This window comes from Etheostoma cragini, chromosome 9, assembly GCF_013103735.1.
Source record: "Etheostoma cragini isolate CJK2018 chromosome 9, CSU_Ecrag_1.0, whole genome shotgun sequence".
Lineage (NCBI taxonomy): Eukaryota > Metazoa > Chordata > Actinopteri > Perciformes > Percidae > Etheostoma > Etheostoma cragini.
The window spans coordinates 7,838,286-7,857,015 of record NC_048415.1 but is presented as its reverse complement, the minus strand read 5'-3'; the positions used below and the strand labels follow the sequence as shown (position 1 = coordinate 7,857,015).

Here is an 18,730-nt window from a genome sequence, read left to right as displayed (position 1 = left end):
CACAGTCACATTAGTCACAATTTCCCGATCACCTACTTTTGACGTGCATGCGCGCGCGCACACACACACACACACACACACACACACACACACACACACACACACACACACACACACACACACACACACACACACACACAAAGTTTCAGAGTTGTGGTGTTTGGGTGTGAGTTATTTCAGATACTCACCAGTGTCTCTGTCAACGCTGAGTCTCTGCAAATATAAACAAAACACACATGTATTTTGTTTTCATTATTCAGTAGTAACTCAATAGTATGGCATATTTGTTGTGTGTTGCGCACACTCACGTAGAGTCTGGCTCCTTGTCCCTCTTGCCGAGGCCAGGTATCCTGAACGCTTTTGTTCGACTCTTCTTTCCACCTTCTGGTGCCAAAGCAGTCATGTATTCCTCAAAACCAACCAGAGCTGCAGACAACAGGCAGTTTGATACTAAAAATAAACATTCAGAAAACGCACACAAATTTATGTATCTATTCGAGCTTGTTATATTTTGTCACTATGAATTATTCTGCCTCCACAATACCGTTTTGAGTGTGGATGTTTTAATATTTTTATTGTTAAGCAAGCTGCTGAAGTAGCGTATTAATGCTTTTATTTCACTCCTATTTAAAACAAGCCAAAAAACTCCTCCTGGGTTAGCTGAACTGTACCTGGCCTGCCTTTGCCCGTGCCCTTCTGCTCTGCAAATTTCTGGATGAGGTTATCGATGCCGATGTTTTCCACATTCTGCTTGAATTCCTCGTGGACCTGCAGCAGAGCACAACAAGAATGATTATTTTGCCCCTTTAAAAAAATAAAAAAAGTTCTCTTATCCATGCTAAGTGTAACACATTTTTACAATAAAATATGAACTTATTTTTTTGCCACTGTTGTAATTTGAGTCCAACGGGGTATAACAATGCATCTAGCTTAATGTTTTAGTCTTAAATGCCTTTCGACCTCAAGTGTACTATTCGTGAGCATAAGCATGGAACACTAGAGGCCTGGTTAATAATGATTTTTACCACTTAACGTTTAATGTGTCTGCAAACCCTTACATGTTGTGGAACATCGATTGTCAACAATTACTTAACAGGAGGCTGATGAAAATGGTGATAATGGCAAACAATTCAGAAGTGGCACAAGAGTATTTTGACGCTCAGGTCATAAATCCCCCACACTTTCCTCTTGTAATGGGAAAATTACATTTAACCAATGATTTTCATATTATTTATTCATAATAGGATTTCCAATGCCTCTCAGAGTATATGACTTATTAGAGAAAAGATTTAGTAGGAATATATAGGACAAATACATTTAAAATGCTTTCTTTTGGAGGAGGACAAATGCAGTCATCAGAGCAGGGTTTCGTGTCAGGTACAACATACCTGTCCCACTTGAACATGGGTGTCTTCTATGGAGTGGGAGTAACCTTTGATCAGCTGTTTCATCTGCCGAAGGTGGGCCTCCTCAATTTCCTGAAACTTCTACACACACGCACATGCACACAAGGTAACTTGATCTTTCTCTGACCTTTTGTGGTATAAATCATTTCAAATCCAACCACATAGGATCGAAGCTACGCTGACATCTACTTTAAAACACAGCTGTTTCTTTAAGATCTGAGGATTCAGGAACAGCTAGAGAGGCAGTTAGCCAGCTGAAGAGGCACCAGGTTGCCAGATCTTTAAACCAGTGATAATTTGAGAGGATTTTGTATTTAAGTTTGATCCTGCTTTATATTCAGCCAGCTCATTTGTCGCTGTCTGGTTCAGGGGAATTATCTTGATATATTGCCATTGGCTTTTGTATGATAAGTAATTATTGAGCAGTTGAGTTTAGCCAATTTCTTTTCTCCAATTAACTGTGCAGAAAGTAAACATAAAAACATTCTCCACTGACTCTTCGCAACTGTCAGCCTACAACAGGGCACTTCATTCCCATCTGCTATCTGCCACGACTCCAAGGGCCAGTTGCACAAAAGATATTTCTGACTGGTTTGCCGCTTAGACTCGTCTTAATTTTGGTCTTAGATTAGTCTGATACAGAAATAAAGACTTCTTTCAAATAAAAGTTTGCAGATGTAATGGGCCCTGCCACATTAAGAAGCCACCTCATCTCTGCTCTGCTGCAGGTCTCCACTATGTTTTTTGTATTATTACAGCATTCACTGAATGACCCCAGGTTTTATAGCAAACTCTTACATCTGGATAAGTCTGTCAATGGAAACCTCTTAAATCCTAAAACTTACTGAAGTTGTTGCTCTAAGAACCAGTATATTAGGGGGCTTTCATACCTAACCTGTTTGGTCCGGTTATAAAAACGGATGCATTTGCTTGTTCGATTTGGTTCTTTTTGGCTGGTATAAAAGCTGCCAATTGAAATTTGGTGCAACTGGACCGAGACTGCCTGAACAAAGTAGGGTCAGAGGCAGTGTGATTGTAAATATGTGGTTTTAGAATGAATCGAAACATTAAATTACTGTTTAAGTGAGTCAAAGACAGCAACCACACAGTAACTCTCACCACATACGTTTAACAAGATTGTGGTACATAATGGCTATTTCTGTTCCATTCATCTGTTTTTTTTAGCTCTTTGTGAATGCCAGAGAAGATTAAAATACTCATGAGGTGCAGCATAACTTGCTGTCAGTCACTGGCATTTGATTTACCTCAAAGGTCCATGTTGTCAAGGTAGTCCAATCAATGAGTTACCGGTTGGTTTGTAACTTCATGTTTACAGCTTTTTGTAAAAAGGCCAGTATGAACACAGCTGGACCAAAACTAAAGACAATGTGTCTTTTATTTTCCCTTGATCCAGACAAAATGAACGGGGGGCAAACTAAAAATGTAACTTGAGAGTTCTAGTTTTATGTTAGATAAAAAGCATCTTAAACTCTTCTTTACTGATCCGTTATTGGTCCATACGTTTTCTTCCCCAATCTTTTGACACGTTTTCCTGTCAGGAACCACATACCCCTTCATGCTAATAACTAATCTTCCCTCTCAAAGCTATTCCAAGAGATAATTGGTCACAAGGATTTCAGTCATCATTTCAAATTTAAAACACAGAGACACTTAGTGAGGTTTGTTGAAAATTGCCATGGAAACAGCAGCAGTAACCATCGAAGTGTGGAGGCAGTGATTAAAACTAATAAGCGGGGGAAGGGGGAGCAGGATGTGCTTGTCTGAGCAAACGAGTGGGTGTTTACGACTCTGGGGTTGAGGTTTTCATTTTTAGGGAAGGCATGATAGGATAAGAAATGAAAGGATAAGATGGAGTTCTTGTGTGGTGGGAGGTTACAGAGAGGGTGAGACAGGGAGATAGAGAGAAACAGAGAAAAAAGTGGCCCTCGGCCCAGCTGGAGTCAGAGCTGACCTGCGAGGACTCGCACATCTTTTGTTCAAACTCTCCTCCCACGCGGTTGTACTTCTCGATGCACAGCGCAAATGACTCAGCCGCTTTCTTAGACTTCAGCTCCGCCTAGCGAGAAAGAAAAGGAAAACGAAAATGATGGCCTTTAGCTACAAACTCTCATTCACCAACTAAAATAAAAATGAATAGCTCAGTGAGTGAATGAGAATTTCTGCCCCATGATTACAACTACTTCATTCAGTAGTCAGCCCAACCCTTTAAAACAAGAACTGCAATTTGTTCATAAAGCGGACGTCAAGCAATTCACTTAGGAAATGTTGTTCTCCCTAGTTGTCAAGACAGGATAAATCTTATTGAATTAACCTCAATGTAAACAGACACTCTGATCCCATGAGTGAAAAAAAAAAAAAAAACGTGATGGATTTTAGGGTCACAAGACAGACAATAAAAACATGACATCCCATAGCTTACTAAAGAATACTGATGCAGGACACTGAATCAGAAGTCTGTCAAGTTCCAGCTGACATCCAGCTATCCACAAAATGTACTGGGAGACACATGGAGTAGCTCTGGAGCATATACATTTCTGCTTTTTTGGTTTTTGATTTTTACAAAGTATTCTGTGATTCAGAAACCATGATCAAAGTATTTGTGTTAAAACCCTTGCCAGTTTTCCAGAGGGTGCGTCGTGATGATTATAAGGAGAGGGGTATGTGGGGGGAATTATTAAAATAGTATATATTATTTATATAAAAAAGGATTTCATATTTATCACACTAGTACTAATATTATGTTGTATAGCAAAGTAATTATACTGATTTTATATTATGAATGAAGACCATAACGCAGACTGTGTGTTACTGTTGCAAGCACCAGAGAAAGTAGAAAGTTGACCTTGAGTTGGGAGTGTTCTATCAAACTACTTAAAATTCAAGAATTAATTTTCAGGCTTAATTTAAAATCTTAAATTATCATATCACAGCCAGTATTTAAATAGTCTTACATTGCCAGATCTTCATTCACAGCGCTGCAGAGGAGGGTCCGGCTTGCCCACTCAGCATTCCGGGATGGGAGAAAAACGTGTGGCATTTCTTTAAACCAATCAGAATCGGACAGTGCAACGGTCCCTCTGCAAAATAGCTTCGCGAAGGAACTTGATTTTAATTTTTTTTTAAGATTATTTCTTGGGCTTTTCTGCCTAGAGGCATAGACCTCTCAATATATTTGCTCTTCCGCTACCCACTGACTAACCCAGCCACGAGAAGGACCTTTCAAAGGTTGTTTTAGTCGAGTTTTTTGGAGAAAACTAAGATTAGACAGATAGTCTCCCAAGCTGTCTTCTTTCATTGTACCTGGGTCGAAGCAGATATCTTAAAACCTTATCAAATAAAACTATCCACATGGTTTGACACAACAACAGGTTAGTAAGAAGAAGTTTCTTTTTCCCCAATTTGTCTGAACCAAGCCTTTCAAGTGAAGTTGTTAATAGAGAAAGTGGTGGCTAACTTTCTCCAGTTCTTTCTGTGGAGCTCCCTCCTTTCTGAGCCGATCCAGCTCCAAGCACTTGGCGTGGTAACCCTCCTTTAACTTCTGTAGGTGGCCGCTCTGAACTTGCAGCGCCTGCACCGCCTCCACTGTCCCCACCATCTCCTCCTTTGTCTGGGTGACACACACACACACACACACACACACACACACACACACACACACACACACACACACACACACACACACACACACACACACACACACACACACACACACACACACACACACACACACACACACACACACACACACACACACACACACACACACACACACACACACACACACACACACACACACACACACACACACACACACACACACACACACACACACAGTTCTTGACATTCCGACTCAAAATGAGATAATATTCGATTAGGATGACAGAGACTTGATGTAGGCCAATGACAGTGGTAAAGCATCCTCATCCCAGGTACGTACCTTGCGGTGAACTTTGACCTGCTCATCTCCGTACTTGTTGATGTCCCGGATGAGATCGTTCATCTTTTTCATCAGCTCGAGGTGGCAGAGGGCCAGCTTGTCTGAAGACACCCTGAACACATCCCACATGGGAGCAAAGGTCCTGGGAAATACATACATAAGCATCAAGCCCACACACGTCTTCATTTGATATTCACTCTAATACTAGGTGTCATGTTGTGGCCATGGTGTAACATTACTTTTCCAAGACTTTGTTAAACAAAGCTTTGGCAAACAAAAATATTCGGGTTGAGTCAGTTAGGGATGGAGGGTGTTGTAAGTTATACCACAGGAGGTCAGCAAAAACTTGTTTTCTGCAGTCGTTAAACTGCCCTTTAATATATTTAAAAGCCCTGAGAAGTAGGACTAAATAAGCAACATTGAAATTTAAATGAGCAATAAACATCCTTAAGTACCTGTTTTTGAAGAGATTAACATTTTAAAACTCTGCTTCATCAGGAGTGTGTGTTTCTCAAGTGTGATAACCAAAAACTTTCTAACTCTGGCAAAGAGTACCACAATTCGGTGGAAAATATGAATCACGTTTGTATTTAGCTTAGAATTGATATCAAGATTCCCTGCCACAATTTCTTTTTCACAAAGTGTAATGTTTATTGCACACCATGTCAAAACAAAACAAATTGGCAGTACCAAACATGGATGTTTTTGGGCACCTATAGGACATTGCGCATCATCACAAGCCTGTAAACGTAGAGGCTTCAATGAAGAGAAGGGAAAGCATTGCAGCGCTTTAAAACGTATTTAATACAGTCTATGTTTAAAACTCACAGGAGAAAATAATAGTGTTTGTGATGCAGTTGGCTCGTAAAATTAAATGACAACCTGAGTTACTAAAAAAAAAAAAAAGGTATTTAAAAATTAAATCGTGAACAGGGTGGATCGAGATTGCGATTTTATAACGATTAATCATATAGGCCTACTCTGGCAGAAATGCATTTGGTCATACAGGACTCTTTGTTGTTTTATCCAGCAATTCATTAAAACCATTAGACTGGGTAAACCCCGCCCACTCTGCCGTCGATTTGATTTTGCCCTGCAGCTCAGTCTGAAAACCTGCACGTTTAATTCTGCAGCTTCAGTTCACATTTTTGTGGGAACGAATCACAAACTAGTTTATCCACCTTGAAAGTTACTGGCGGGTTTAACACGATGATGATAGAGAAGCGACCAAGCACTTTCTTGTTTACATTCAACATAGCGGCGACCACTAAATCGGAGCAAACCCGTTGATGCCGCTGTTGCTTCTACGTCCACCGGATCGTTGGTCTGATTGGTTGAAGGACTTTCCAATTGCGTACAGAGTCATTTGAACTATGCCCGTTGGTTACGGCTCTTGTGCAGACAAATACAGAGCAGACTCCCCAGACCAAAGCTCAATCTCATATCTATTGAGCTTGGCTTGGTCTGCTAATAGCCAAACTATAAACAATATCATATACAATATCATTAATACATTTACAATTTTAAAGTCATATTATATACACAACATATGAATTAAACCATACAGGCTAAATAGCAAAGGGGGCAGATGGTACTCATTCATATCTCATATGCAGCCATATGATCATTACATGTATAATTACAGAAACAAACACCTTCCAACAGTATAAATTCTGGGTTGCGGAAGGGCTGTTGGGTGAAGTTGCTTAGCTGTTCTGTGTTGACATTGCATTACTCACCCCAATGAACTTCCGTTGCTGGCCATCTTGGCAAGTTTGCTCATTGATTTGGAGTAAGTCTCCTCAATAGCAGCACTGTAAAAACACACACACACACACACACACACACACATTATCTTATGCAGAACAACCAATACAATAACTTTAATTTCAAAATATTATAAACAGCAATATACAAATGTTAAACCTGTTAATGCATTTTTCACACACACACACACACACACACACACACACACACACACACACACACACACACTTAGTTTCTCTACTAAAGTCTGAATTGCCAGTAACAAGACAGGAAGAGTGATGTTGTGTGCATTCTTTAAAATGTAAATTATTCTAAATAACTTTTAGACTGGTTAAAGTAATGTACTCCAATAGCACTTTCTCACAAGGCTATTTCCTCTGCTAATGGCCTCATATATTTTGTTCTCTATCTAGAGCTTACCTTGGCCCAAACTCTGGGCATCCACCATCAGAGTCGGCCAGATAAAGATACATTTTCATCAGTGTTGGGTAAATGTTGCAATAAGCAGTGTTTAAATGATTAATGGACTTGTTTTGTGAGGCTGGGCATAAAACTTTAATAACCATCTGTAGACCCTGAAGAGAAACAAGAAAGGAGCATTGATCCAAATATCCTGAGGGTGAACAGAACAACTTGCTCTCAAAAGTAATACACAAATAGACAATCGGTCTTAAAGAGGCAATCCTGACACTGAGTTGGAATTCAAATTGGATCAAAAGAAGGGCTAATAAATATTTTAAGTTTTAAGTTTTTTGGTTTTGTTTCACAGTTTGTTCTTAATTTTCAATACGTTTTTTTACTTTAATCAATTAAACCAAAAGTGATGTCTTTAAATTCTTTTTCTACAAAATGATCACTGACTCCAAACTACAAATGTATTCAAAGTGGCTAAAACTGATGTTATCACTCTGATTTTCATCTCTTTTCAGCTTCACAAAGCAGCTTTATTGTATATCAACAACAGACAAATATTAACAACAAAAAACTAATATTTAGCAACATGCAGATTATCCTTATCTGTGTTTTATTTGACCTGATTAATTTTCTGTTGGGTCACTCATTGATTAACTAATTGTTTCAACCCTAAAGTCATTGTAGTCAAGCCTGATGTATTTTGCGTCCCTATAATCAATAGTGCCCGACTAGAAAGAAGTAGCAATATATTAAACTGAGTACCAGGATGACTATAGTGAATATAACATCCAGTAACTGAGAAATCCTTGAGAAAGTGGTTGTAGTTGTTGCTGTACTTTAACTTTTATATGGTGCCTTAAATCAAAACGTCCTTTAAGGCAAGTGGCGGCAAAGAAAGATAGAGGAAATTTATCAAAACAATTTCCTTTTCTCCGTCCTGTGGGATCACACGCTTTTTTTTAAAATCTATATTGGCCCTATTTCATTTCCTGACTGCTGATTTGTTGTCTGCTGCTGTCCGAGTAGATAAGTGAATTTCTCCCTGCAAGGAATGTGCACTGGCGCTCTGAATCAATGTCATGATTATATCACTAGTCTGACAGAGCGCTCTGTGTGTGTTAACTTCCAGCTGTGAGAGCACAAACTCCTGTGGGAAGCTCATTACTACCCTTAATTTACTCACTGATAAGTTCCCAATTAGAGGACAGAGTATTTAATATGACAAACTAACCAATTTGAGAGGACAATTTTAATTAGGTAATTGACTGCCCCCCTTAGGTACTACCGGTGAGCTTGTCTGAAACTGAAAGCTTCAGTTCTTGCACAACATTTTACAATAAATGCTCAGTTATTTTCGAGATAATGGGTCTAGATGGGCAGAAATGGCAACTGACGGATTTGTTCAGCTGCAGTCAGCTAGCTAATTGAGCTAATGCTACCCTGATGAGTCTGTTGAAAACACCGTCTCTGGCTGACTTTTTATTGTTTACAGCTGACTCTTATAAAAAGGAAAATCTTTTAATAAGCCGGGTCTTAAATTTGCACCTGAAGGCCACATACATGATATGATGCTAAAAGCTTACAGCACACATGCAAAAGTCAACATCATCATCATTTTGACCCATTAAATAAGCCTACAAATGAAGAATTGTTGTTGTGTTGCAGAGTAGGAAAAAGATGCAAATGTGGATAAAAAATAAACCTCTAATTCCGAGAGATAATCTACCTTTTTAAGCTTGTATGTGTGTGAGTGTTTGAGAGATTGTGCACTTCAAAAGTAGCACAGTAGTGAGGACAAGGGTCAGAGATCAAAGCGGTGGGACAACTGAAGCAGTTTTAACAAAGAAAGACTTATTAAAGTGTTTTATAACAGGACTTTGAAACACCTTGTTAGATACAGCGAGAGATGAACTCCAAAACAGTTCATTTATCATCTCTGAACATTTCACCTTGGGACAGTCTCATTTTTCCTTTCAAGTATACAGACTTAAGAATATAGAATTTCTCCACCCAAGTCCGATCACTAGCACCATCTCCAACACATATTCACAAATACATGCAAAACTTACCTCTCACGGACAAACTCGGCTAGGTCCTTGGTTGCCAGCTGGCCATGCTTCATGTTGTGGTAGAGCACGTCAAAGCCGGCATTTTTCTCCCCCTGCAAAAGTAGAAGTTAAACAACAGTGTCTGTTAGCACCCACATGAGGAACATCAAACCAATCTTAGAACGTTGAAGACAGGGAGGTCATTCGCTGATTTAGTACAGCAATATTACATATATTTTGACTTTAAGCCTTATTACATTTAGCCACTGACACTCTCAAGACTGTCAGTCAGACTAATTAGTGGTTCACAGGAAACATTTTACTATCAGTCACATACAGAACATTCAACACTTTCAGCACTGTAAACATGCATATGAAACCAGCTTAGAATTCTATTTAGAGTTTGAAATAATTTAATAAAATGCAAGAAACAGATGCTTATTGTTTTTATAAGTTTTATCAAAACCGACATCAAAACTAGACCTTATAGTTGTGTGTAGAGACCCAATTGGTTTATTATAAATATTGTGGGAGCTATAGTACACTGTACTGTAATTAAAGTTTTACTTTAAGGAAAGACACTACAGGTGAATAGGATAATATTTTAAAATAAGAACCCACAGTTTCCTACTTAGATTAGGACAATTTTTTTTGTATTACATACATTACACATTTTAATTATGCAAATGAGACATTTTCTAATATATGAACAAACCCCTCTGTAAAAACTGTCAGACTATAGACACTATAATATAGATTGATTGATATTGTATCCATAAAGAGGAAACTTTGGAATATCTACTGTAAGTGCTACTGAAGTGGAGATTTCCGACTCAGAAAAAACGTTCAAGAAAATGGCCTTTAAATATACCTATAGTCAAAATGTTTTTATAGTTTTATTGGAAACCACTATTTACTGACACAATATCTGATAAAATCCTTAGCATTCTATACCTTGAATCATATATATCAATATAAGTATAAAGTGTAATAACATATTTTAGTTGTTTTCTTTCCAATAGAAAGACAATGTTATGTAAGCAAAATTGCCCAAAACTGCAGTGTCTGGCCTTAAAGATATAAAATAATTATGTTTTTGGTTTCTCAGCTGACCAGAATATAATTTAAAAAATTGTTGCATCGACAATCAGTTTAGAATCGAATCGTTGGCCTCTGAATTGGAATCAAAGATGCCAGGAGATTCCCACCCCTACATTATACACATTGAGTTTAGTTTCCATTTTTGCAAATACATTTGACCATTTCATATTCCCGTCTACAACCATGTGTATTCCTCTGTCTTTGTCAAGTGTTGGACTGTGAGAGAAGAATACAGAGAATACAAAAACGCACACATCTCTTAACTGAAAAAATGGGAATTTAAATCTACTAATAATGTGTTGGATTCATGTTAAGACTGTTACATTTTGGGGGGAAAAAACTTCAAAAATTAACAATTTGGAGCCCCCACCCTCCTGCTTTGACTCTGAGGACACCCTAGGGGTTGAAGATCCCTGGTTTAAACAATGGCTTTGATGAAACCCAAGGGGAACTGTTTTTGCTGACATTTTACTGTAAGATTCCATTACTGCACTCCATTGGAAGTGACCTTGTTGTTTGCTGTACATTTGTCAAATGCCAACAGGACTCAGTCAAATGTGAGAAAACCACAGTGCTACGTTGCTGTTCATTGAGTGCTGAACACAGAGTTTCCCTTTGGGGATCAATAAAGTATTTCTGATTGAGAAATTGTGCTCCCTGCAATTTCTGCTTAACTTTAACACAGACTACAGCTGTTGTAATCACACAAACCTACACATCTGTTAGGTCAAGTCTTCATAATCCGAAAAAGAGCCTGACTGATGCAGCACTTTTACAAATAGACCAGTTAGCTTCTTGAGCCTTGCCACATTTATCAGTCAACAGACGGCCGGGCCTTCCATGCAGACAGAGACACAAACAGCTGCTTCTCAGGACCTAAAAATATCATGTTGAAGGGGGAACAGACCATTTCCCAGGTACCAGGGGAATGGTTGGAATGCCAAGGAAGAGACACCCTAAACCACACACACAGACTACCTACACTGTTAGCATGCAAAGCAAAGACACAGTCACTGGACTGTAAACTCCAAGTGGTCAGATAGAGAAACTGTTGTTTTTGGGAGGCGTCTCAGACAGGTTGATGACAAGATCTGACAGAAAACACCAAGCAGGCTCAGGCTTTGAAGCAACATTGATGACAATAACTGTCAGATTTAGGACTTCGCTTCTTCCCATAATGTGTAAGAAAAAAGACAACATGTACAGAGAAAAGGCAACATACCGACAATGTTTTTGCCCCATCCGGTGGGGCCGAAACATTTCCTTCATTGAGTCCAATAAAGTTTATAATCCTGTGTGCAGATTAGATTTCAAAACAAAAAGCCAGCTTGTCAATTGTAAGGATTTGCTTCGTGTGTTTTTCTTATACAATAGTTAACTGAATATCTTTCAGGTTGGTGCCGTTTGTCGGACAAAATTTGTCACATCGGGAAGAATATTTGCATCTTTGGAGACTGCTATGGTCTTCTGTTTTTAAAAGGTCAGTTATCAAAATACACAGTAAATGTAACTGAAAGGTGTTTTATTTGGACATCATTTCTGGGAAGACGTGTTCGAGTTGACTTTATCAAATCATTTTCGATGTTGTAAGCATCCCAGGTTCACTTCTAATCATCACAATTTTATCAGGGTGGTGGTTGACATCTCATTTTTTGAGGGAGGCAAGTTGCATCATTCTGAAACAGAACCATCTGTCAATGCTTTAAATTTAATTTACAGAATTATGGTTAAGCTCAATTACACTGAATTCAGCATGAAACACCCAATATCAGTCGTTTTCTACCATTCATGTTCAATCTCCCCTTCTTAACAAAAAGGAAAGGGTTTTGTGTCATTACACAATAGTTGAATGCTTTGACATAAGGTTTTTATAAACAATGGGCTTACTGCAGGCAGCATGGTGTTGTTCATTGGCAGGGGCAGACATCTTTTGTCTAAACTCTACCCCCGCCACTGTAGGGTAATAATAATAATAATAGTAAATTGAATTTGTATAGCGCTTTTCCCAAGCTCAAAGTCGCTTTACAGAGCAGAAACAGTAGAGAAATATAAAAAAGTGAGCTGCCACACACACACACACACACACACACACACACACACACACACACACACACACACACACACACACACACACACACACACACACACACACACACACACACACACACACACACACACACACACACACACACACACACACACACACACACACACACACACACACACACACACACACACACACACACACACACACACACACACACACACACACACACACACACACACACACACAGTTAGCAGGCGAGTCTGTTGGATGTAAGCAAATAGAGGTTGTCCACCAATCAAATATTAAAATAGTGCTGAAATGGTTTTGCAAACAGCATTTGATAATGATGTCAGTAAAAAGTCTTGTTAAATATTTGAAAAAACAAATATAAGAAGTCTGTGCTCTGAGCAATATTATGTAACTTTATTGCAGTTGAATTTTAGCTATTTAGCATATTATCTTTACTTTTGCAAATTTACTCATGAACTTGTCATGAAAACTGCTCTCAGAAAGACTCCATAAAAGTAGTTTCTAATACTCAACATCCAACCACCATTTTATGCCACTGTCAAGTTTCCAGTTTTGACACCTCTAAACATGCCAGATTACTTCATCAGAAGTGTTTGTCAGATGGCCAAATACCTTCGTCCAACATTGGATTGGGGAGAGGTCCAACATTCACACCCACTTCACGCTGTCTGTTTAACTATTTCTGCAACTCTTCCTGGTTATAACCAAGTGAAACACTATGAGGACCTTCCAGGCAAGAAATGCTAATAATCAACATGTGCAATGTACTCCCCATATTTAAACAATATTGTCTACCCCCCTCACAACAATGGCTGTCTATTTACCTTCAGTCCTCAGTCAGTGTGGCCATTGTAAGTATACAAATACAAACAAATACAAACACTTTTGATTTTTGACAGTTTACACGTTGCACAAACCACTTCTTGTCCAGTATAACCCAGGCATAAAAAGCATCATATTTTAGGAAGAAACACATTGTTGAGATATAGAAATAGCCACTCATGTAATTTACTGCCAAACCTTTCAAGCAGTTATCTCTTCAGTTGAGGACTGATGAATCCAATGCTGGGAAGTATACAAGAGAACGACAATGTTTGCTCAGGTAATTGTGTGGTCCATGGCAATTGCTGTTACATGACTTGCAGCATTAATTTGTTTTTCACTTACCGATTAAGATATGATCCTAAAACATTGAATGATTGTGTGTGTTTTCTTTGAGCCAACCCCACATCCACCATTCTGCTGCTTTAAATACTCACTAAATGTTTATCATTCTGCAGCAGAAAATAGACCCTATAGAATGTTTGTTAAAACTACGGTGGTCAGCTGTTTTATAAAATAACTGAGCCTTCAAAAAAATGAAATGATATATTGTGTCCTACTTTTAAAGATTATTGTGTTCATTAGTAAGAAAGGGGCTTGGGGCTGAGTTCCACAGACAGGGGACAAAAGTCAGAAAGTATTGAGGGACAAACCCACTGTTGGTTCTGGTGCCTTCATGCTGGGATTTCTTTAAACAAAAACACTACACTATAGAATATCTCCAGCCTTACCCTTTAACAACAATGAATATGCTGTTTACAGATTATGAATAACTCACATTAAAAGAATATAGGGATTGGAGCAGATCCAAGACTTGAGGGAACACATGCCTAAGACTGGAAAGTGCAATACAACTGAAATGAGTGTGACCACACTGATAAGTCCCTCTTCTCGGATACAGAATTGCACTTGTGCATGTTAAAGTGTGCAGGTTCTTGATTGAGCAAACAGCTGTGAGTTGGTACTTGTGGACATTGAGTCATGATAACAATCTGAAAGCACATAACATGAGGGAAGCAAACCTGTCTGATATGTCTGATATATGCAAACCCCCTCTTCTCTCCCCTCTTGGTGATCTCTTTTTCATCAATTAAGTTGACCGTTTTGGTCATGGACGATGGAGTCTATTACCATGACAATGAGGGGAATGGAGGGGGGGGGGGGGGGGGGGGGGGGGGGGGGGGGGGGGGGGGGGGGGGGGGGGGGGGGGGGGGGGAGTAAAATCTGTCCAGGGCCAACTTTCTCATGAAAACTTCTGAAGACCACTGAAAGCTGTGGGGGATCTGTTGAAATGTGTTCAGGGGGATGGTAAGCAGCAGGGAAATTATCATTTTATCTCAGCAAATCAAACACCATCATTGCACTGTTAAGAGGTTAGGATCCTTTGTTTTTTCCTGCTTTCCTCAAACTGTTTATTATTATTATTATTATTATTATTATTATTATTATTATTATTATTATTATTATTATTATTATGTTTGAGGAGACACATATTTATTCCGTACTATTTTACCTGTTTTATATTTTCCTGCAAAAACAATAATCCAATCAAATAAACAAATCTGGATTTAAAGAACTGTGACCAATGTTTGATTTCATTTTGCCATAGCTTCAGTGCAAACTTGGCCTGAACAGTAGTTCATCTTAAATGTTCTCTTACTGTAGATACATTTAAGACACTGACACATTGGAGACATTTAGGGGTGGGGGGGGGGGGGGGAAACGATACAACATATTATCACAATATTTTCCATGGCAATACTGTCTTGATACACAGACGCCAAGTATCGATCATTTATTATGTATGTGTTGGCCAGTTTGTTTGCTTGATACTCCACTTTTGCAGGAATAAGTTTGAAGTGAGAGAACCAAAAGAGAGAAATGTATCTTCTTAGACAAAAACAATGTTGCCAAAGTTTTCTTATGAACAACAAAATCCCTTTTCTGGGATTTAGGATTTAGTTACTCTTTACCTCTAGTGCTTCCACACACACATGCAAACTTGGAAAAAAACTATTCATGCTGTTTTAAGTGAGAGACGGGTTTCTGAATGTATCCTGCCTTTAGTCTCTGGGTGAGCTGTGAGGGGAAAAACAGTTTGTTAGACTGAAATAAATGCAATAATCTACAGTCAAGAAAAGATTAACTAAGATCGATGCTGCTACTATACAGTATCTTCGGCATGCAGTATTTTAGATTAGATTTTAGATTGAAAAGGCTTTTCGTACAATCTCATCTGAGCCAACTGCCACTATTTTCCACCTCAATCATTGTATTACGTGTGTGTGTGTGTTGCCTCTCCAGAGGTTTGCCTATCTAACTGCTATCACTTGATTTGAATTAGATGCATCTTCCAACTTACCCTTAGGCTTTGATAAAACTAATTACAGACGGTGAGAAACTGAGCTAAACGGAGTTGTGCGGTCGACTACAGACAGGAGGAGTGAGGGCCTAGAAGGCAACAAGGGATCTCAAGGAGCTCAAGGTTCCTCATTAACTAAATGCACTGTTGCCAACATTTTATCCATAATGACAGGCTTTAGGGGCGCAAAACTGGGTCTGTTAAACCTCAAAGTCAAGAACCAAGGAACTTCTGACATCAACATCACACGTTTTGCTTTCCTCATTGTGCTATGAATATAATGGTCATTTGCGCTCTAAATTATAGAGGATTGACAGCTGTCTCTTTTTGATAAGCATGTACCCCTTTCTACACCTGACTGGATGAACACATTACCCACTAAGCTGTCAGTGGTTTGTTTACTTCTGATTTAAATAAAATATGAGTGATGTTTTCAGAAACATTTCTCCTAAAATATCCAGCAAAATTCTGATTTTAAATAAATTTGAGGCAGAAAAAGCCATGTCAAAATGAAAAGACAAAACAACAACAAACAAGACGACAATTAAAATATCTAGAAAGTAAAGTGTTGCTCAGCTTGGTAGAGCTCAGATTTATGATACAGTGCTTCATTCTCTGGCGAAGTCTAGTGGGGCCTTTAGTTCTGGCTATTTGTCAAATCTGCCCTTACAGACTGACTGAGACTGGATCCAGTGTCTGAGGACATTCCTGCTCTGCAATACAGCCCTTCAGTCATATGAAACTAAGGTACTGAGCAGAGCAGAACTGAACATAACAAAAGAGAAAAGACAAAGCTGGAATTACGCTTCTCTTGGCTTCACAAATGCGGGCATATGAGCACGGTGGTCACTCTGAGATGTCCACATTTCTTTTATACTTGCATGTATAACTTGTTTTCAAGGGGGTCTGCGACCTGTAGGGTGTCCGCAGAGTTACTGCAGGGGACCTCCAAATTATTGTTTGCTAATGTTTTGAATGTAAGATTTTTCAAAAATGTGAATGTCTGAAAATATATATTAACATGAATCCACCATATTATCAGCAAAGATAAATTGTAATTTTTTTTAAACAAACCGCTTGAATTTACACAACATGTAAAAGGCAGCAACAGTTTTTAACTAATATGAAGTATGAAAGGACACATTCACAGCACAGGGCTTTATACTCAATACTGTATCTAATTTGATTAAGAGGACTGTTGTAGAAGTTCAGATCTAACTGCACATAAGACATTTGAATAACTGCCCAAGATAAGATGGTTTTTGGGAGTGAACGTTGCATGCATTTAGCTTCTTCAGGTTAACTCTTAACTCAAGGCAAAACCAAATGATGCGGCTGTTCACCAAGGCTGCTCATACCCAATCTTTTAACAATCATTTGGCAAATGGCATATAGAGTGCCACAGTATAAAAACCTTGGCATCTGGTTGGACAATAATCTTGACTTCAAGCATCACATTAACGCTCTGATTACTAAATTGAGAACAATACTTGGTCTTCTGTACAAAAATAAGAATTGCTTGCCCTTTCACAATAGAGAAATAATTGTCTAATCAATAGTTTAAAACCGTTTTGGATTATGGGGATGTTATTTGTGGAAAAGCTGCTGCCTAAATGTTGATCCTTACAGCCCCAACCACTGCCATTTTTACTGGCTGTGAGGTGGGACCAGCATTGGTTTATATTCATCTATAAAGCTTAAATACAGATGCTTCCACCCTATATTCCATTCCTTTTAACTCACAGAACAGGTTACTTCTCCACATTCCATTACTCAGAACTGAACTGGGAAAGACTGAATTCTCCTAAAGTGTAAATTATACATGGAATTAACTGCAAAAGGCTTTAAACTTGGACTTTCCGCCACTACGACTGTTCAAAGGCTTTATTTCAAAACTATTTTTGATTGTAAATGCTTTTAACTTTGCACTAATTTTACCTGGTTTATTAATTTGTTTTTGTTTTATAATGCATTGTATTTCTATTTTATTATCTAATCCATAGCATGTTTATTATCCTGTATTCTAACTTTAATCATACATTGTTGTTTTTATTGTTTGCAGTTTTGTGTGAAAGCATTGTTTTAAATCTTGCCACTATTGTAAACGGTATTTGAAGAGAAAATAAAGGTTAACTGATTAAGTCTACTGTAAAAAATGCAGTAAATTAATCAAAATACATTTTGCATGTGAATCCCGCTCAATGTGCTATACAATGTAGCTGCCATAAATCAGGAAGCTGTCAAAAGTAAAGCTAAAAACAATCCACCCCTGCTTCAGACAGTAAATCATCGAGCTTTCCTGCTAGTCAAATGACTGGTCTGTCAGGGCTGCAGTGAGTTTTGCTGACTCACAGAAACTTTTTCTGCTGACTGGGAAGGTCGAGCATACTAAACAGTTCCACAGCAGAGAGGTGTCAATAACATCAGGAGCAGGTATAGCAGCAGCCTGGCATCATTGATAGCTTAATTATAAACTTATTTTCTGTGTGTGCCAGTCTGACAAATTCACTTCTAGGAGGGAGGGACAGGCCATATGGATAGTTCCTGGTAGGGTTTTGGCTATGTCTACTGAATTGGCATGTGACGATTTCCACAGTAATTCATATTCAGGTATCTTGCTCCTAGTGTGCTCTCGCTGCACATCTGTATTGGCCTATCGGTCCGTCTTATCTGTCCGTCTATCTGTGCTCCCTGACTGAGTGCTGAGCACTCAGACTGCAGATGTGGGCAGCCCAAGTCTTCCACCCTAAAACTGAAATCTTATGGGCTCAAAAC

The 18,730-nt window shown here is 38.7% G+C and overlaps 1 protein-coding gene across 2 annotated transcripts in view; it reads right to left on the bottom strand.

Annotated features, from left to right (window-relative positions):
* The window catches only part of fcho1 (FCH and mu domain containing endocytic adaptor 1), a 57,331-nt gene that overhangs the window by 19,022 nt on the left and 19,579 nt on the right, over positions 1-18,730 (bottom strand). For both annotated transcript variants that reach the window (XR_004658069.1, XM_034882684.1), the window contains exons 3-11: positions 9,615-9,706; positions 7,104-7,178; positions 5,365-5,506; positions 4,882-5,034; positions 3,379-3,483; positions 1,389-1,487; positions 672-768; positions 309-426; positions 189-213 (exon numbers count right to left, since the gene is read on the bottom strand). Coding sequence is in view for 1 of the 2 variants with exons in the window: in XM_034882684.1 (XP_034738575.1) it covers positions 189-213; positions 309-426; positions 672-768; positions 1,389-1,487; positions 3,379-3,483; positions 4,882-5,034; positions 5,365-5,506; positions 7,104-7,178; positions 9,615-9,706 (906 nt within the window). In the remaining variant the exon portion in view is untranslated. The remainder of the gene's footprint in view (positions 1-188; positions 214-308; positions 427-671; positions 769-1,388; positions 1,488-3,378; positions 3,484-4,881; positions 5,035-5,364; positions 5,507-7,103; positions 7,179-9,614; positions 9,707-18,730) is intronic.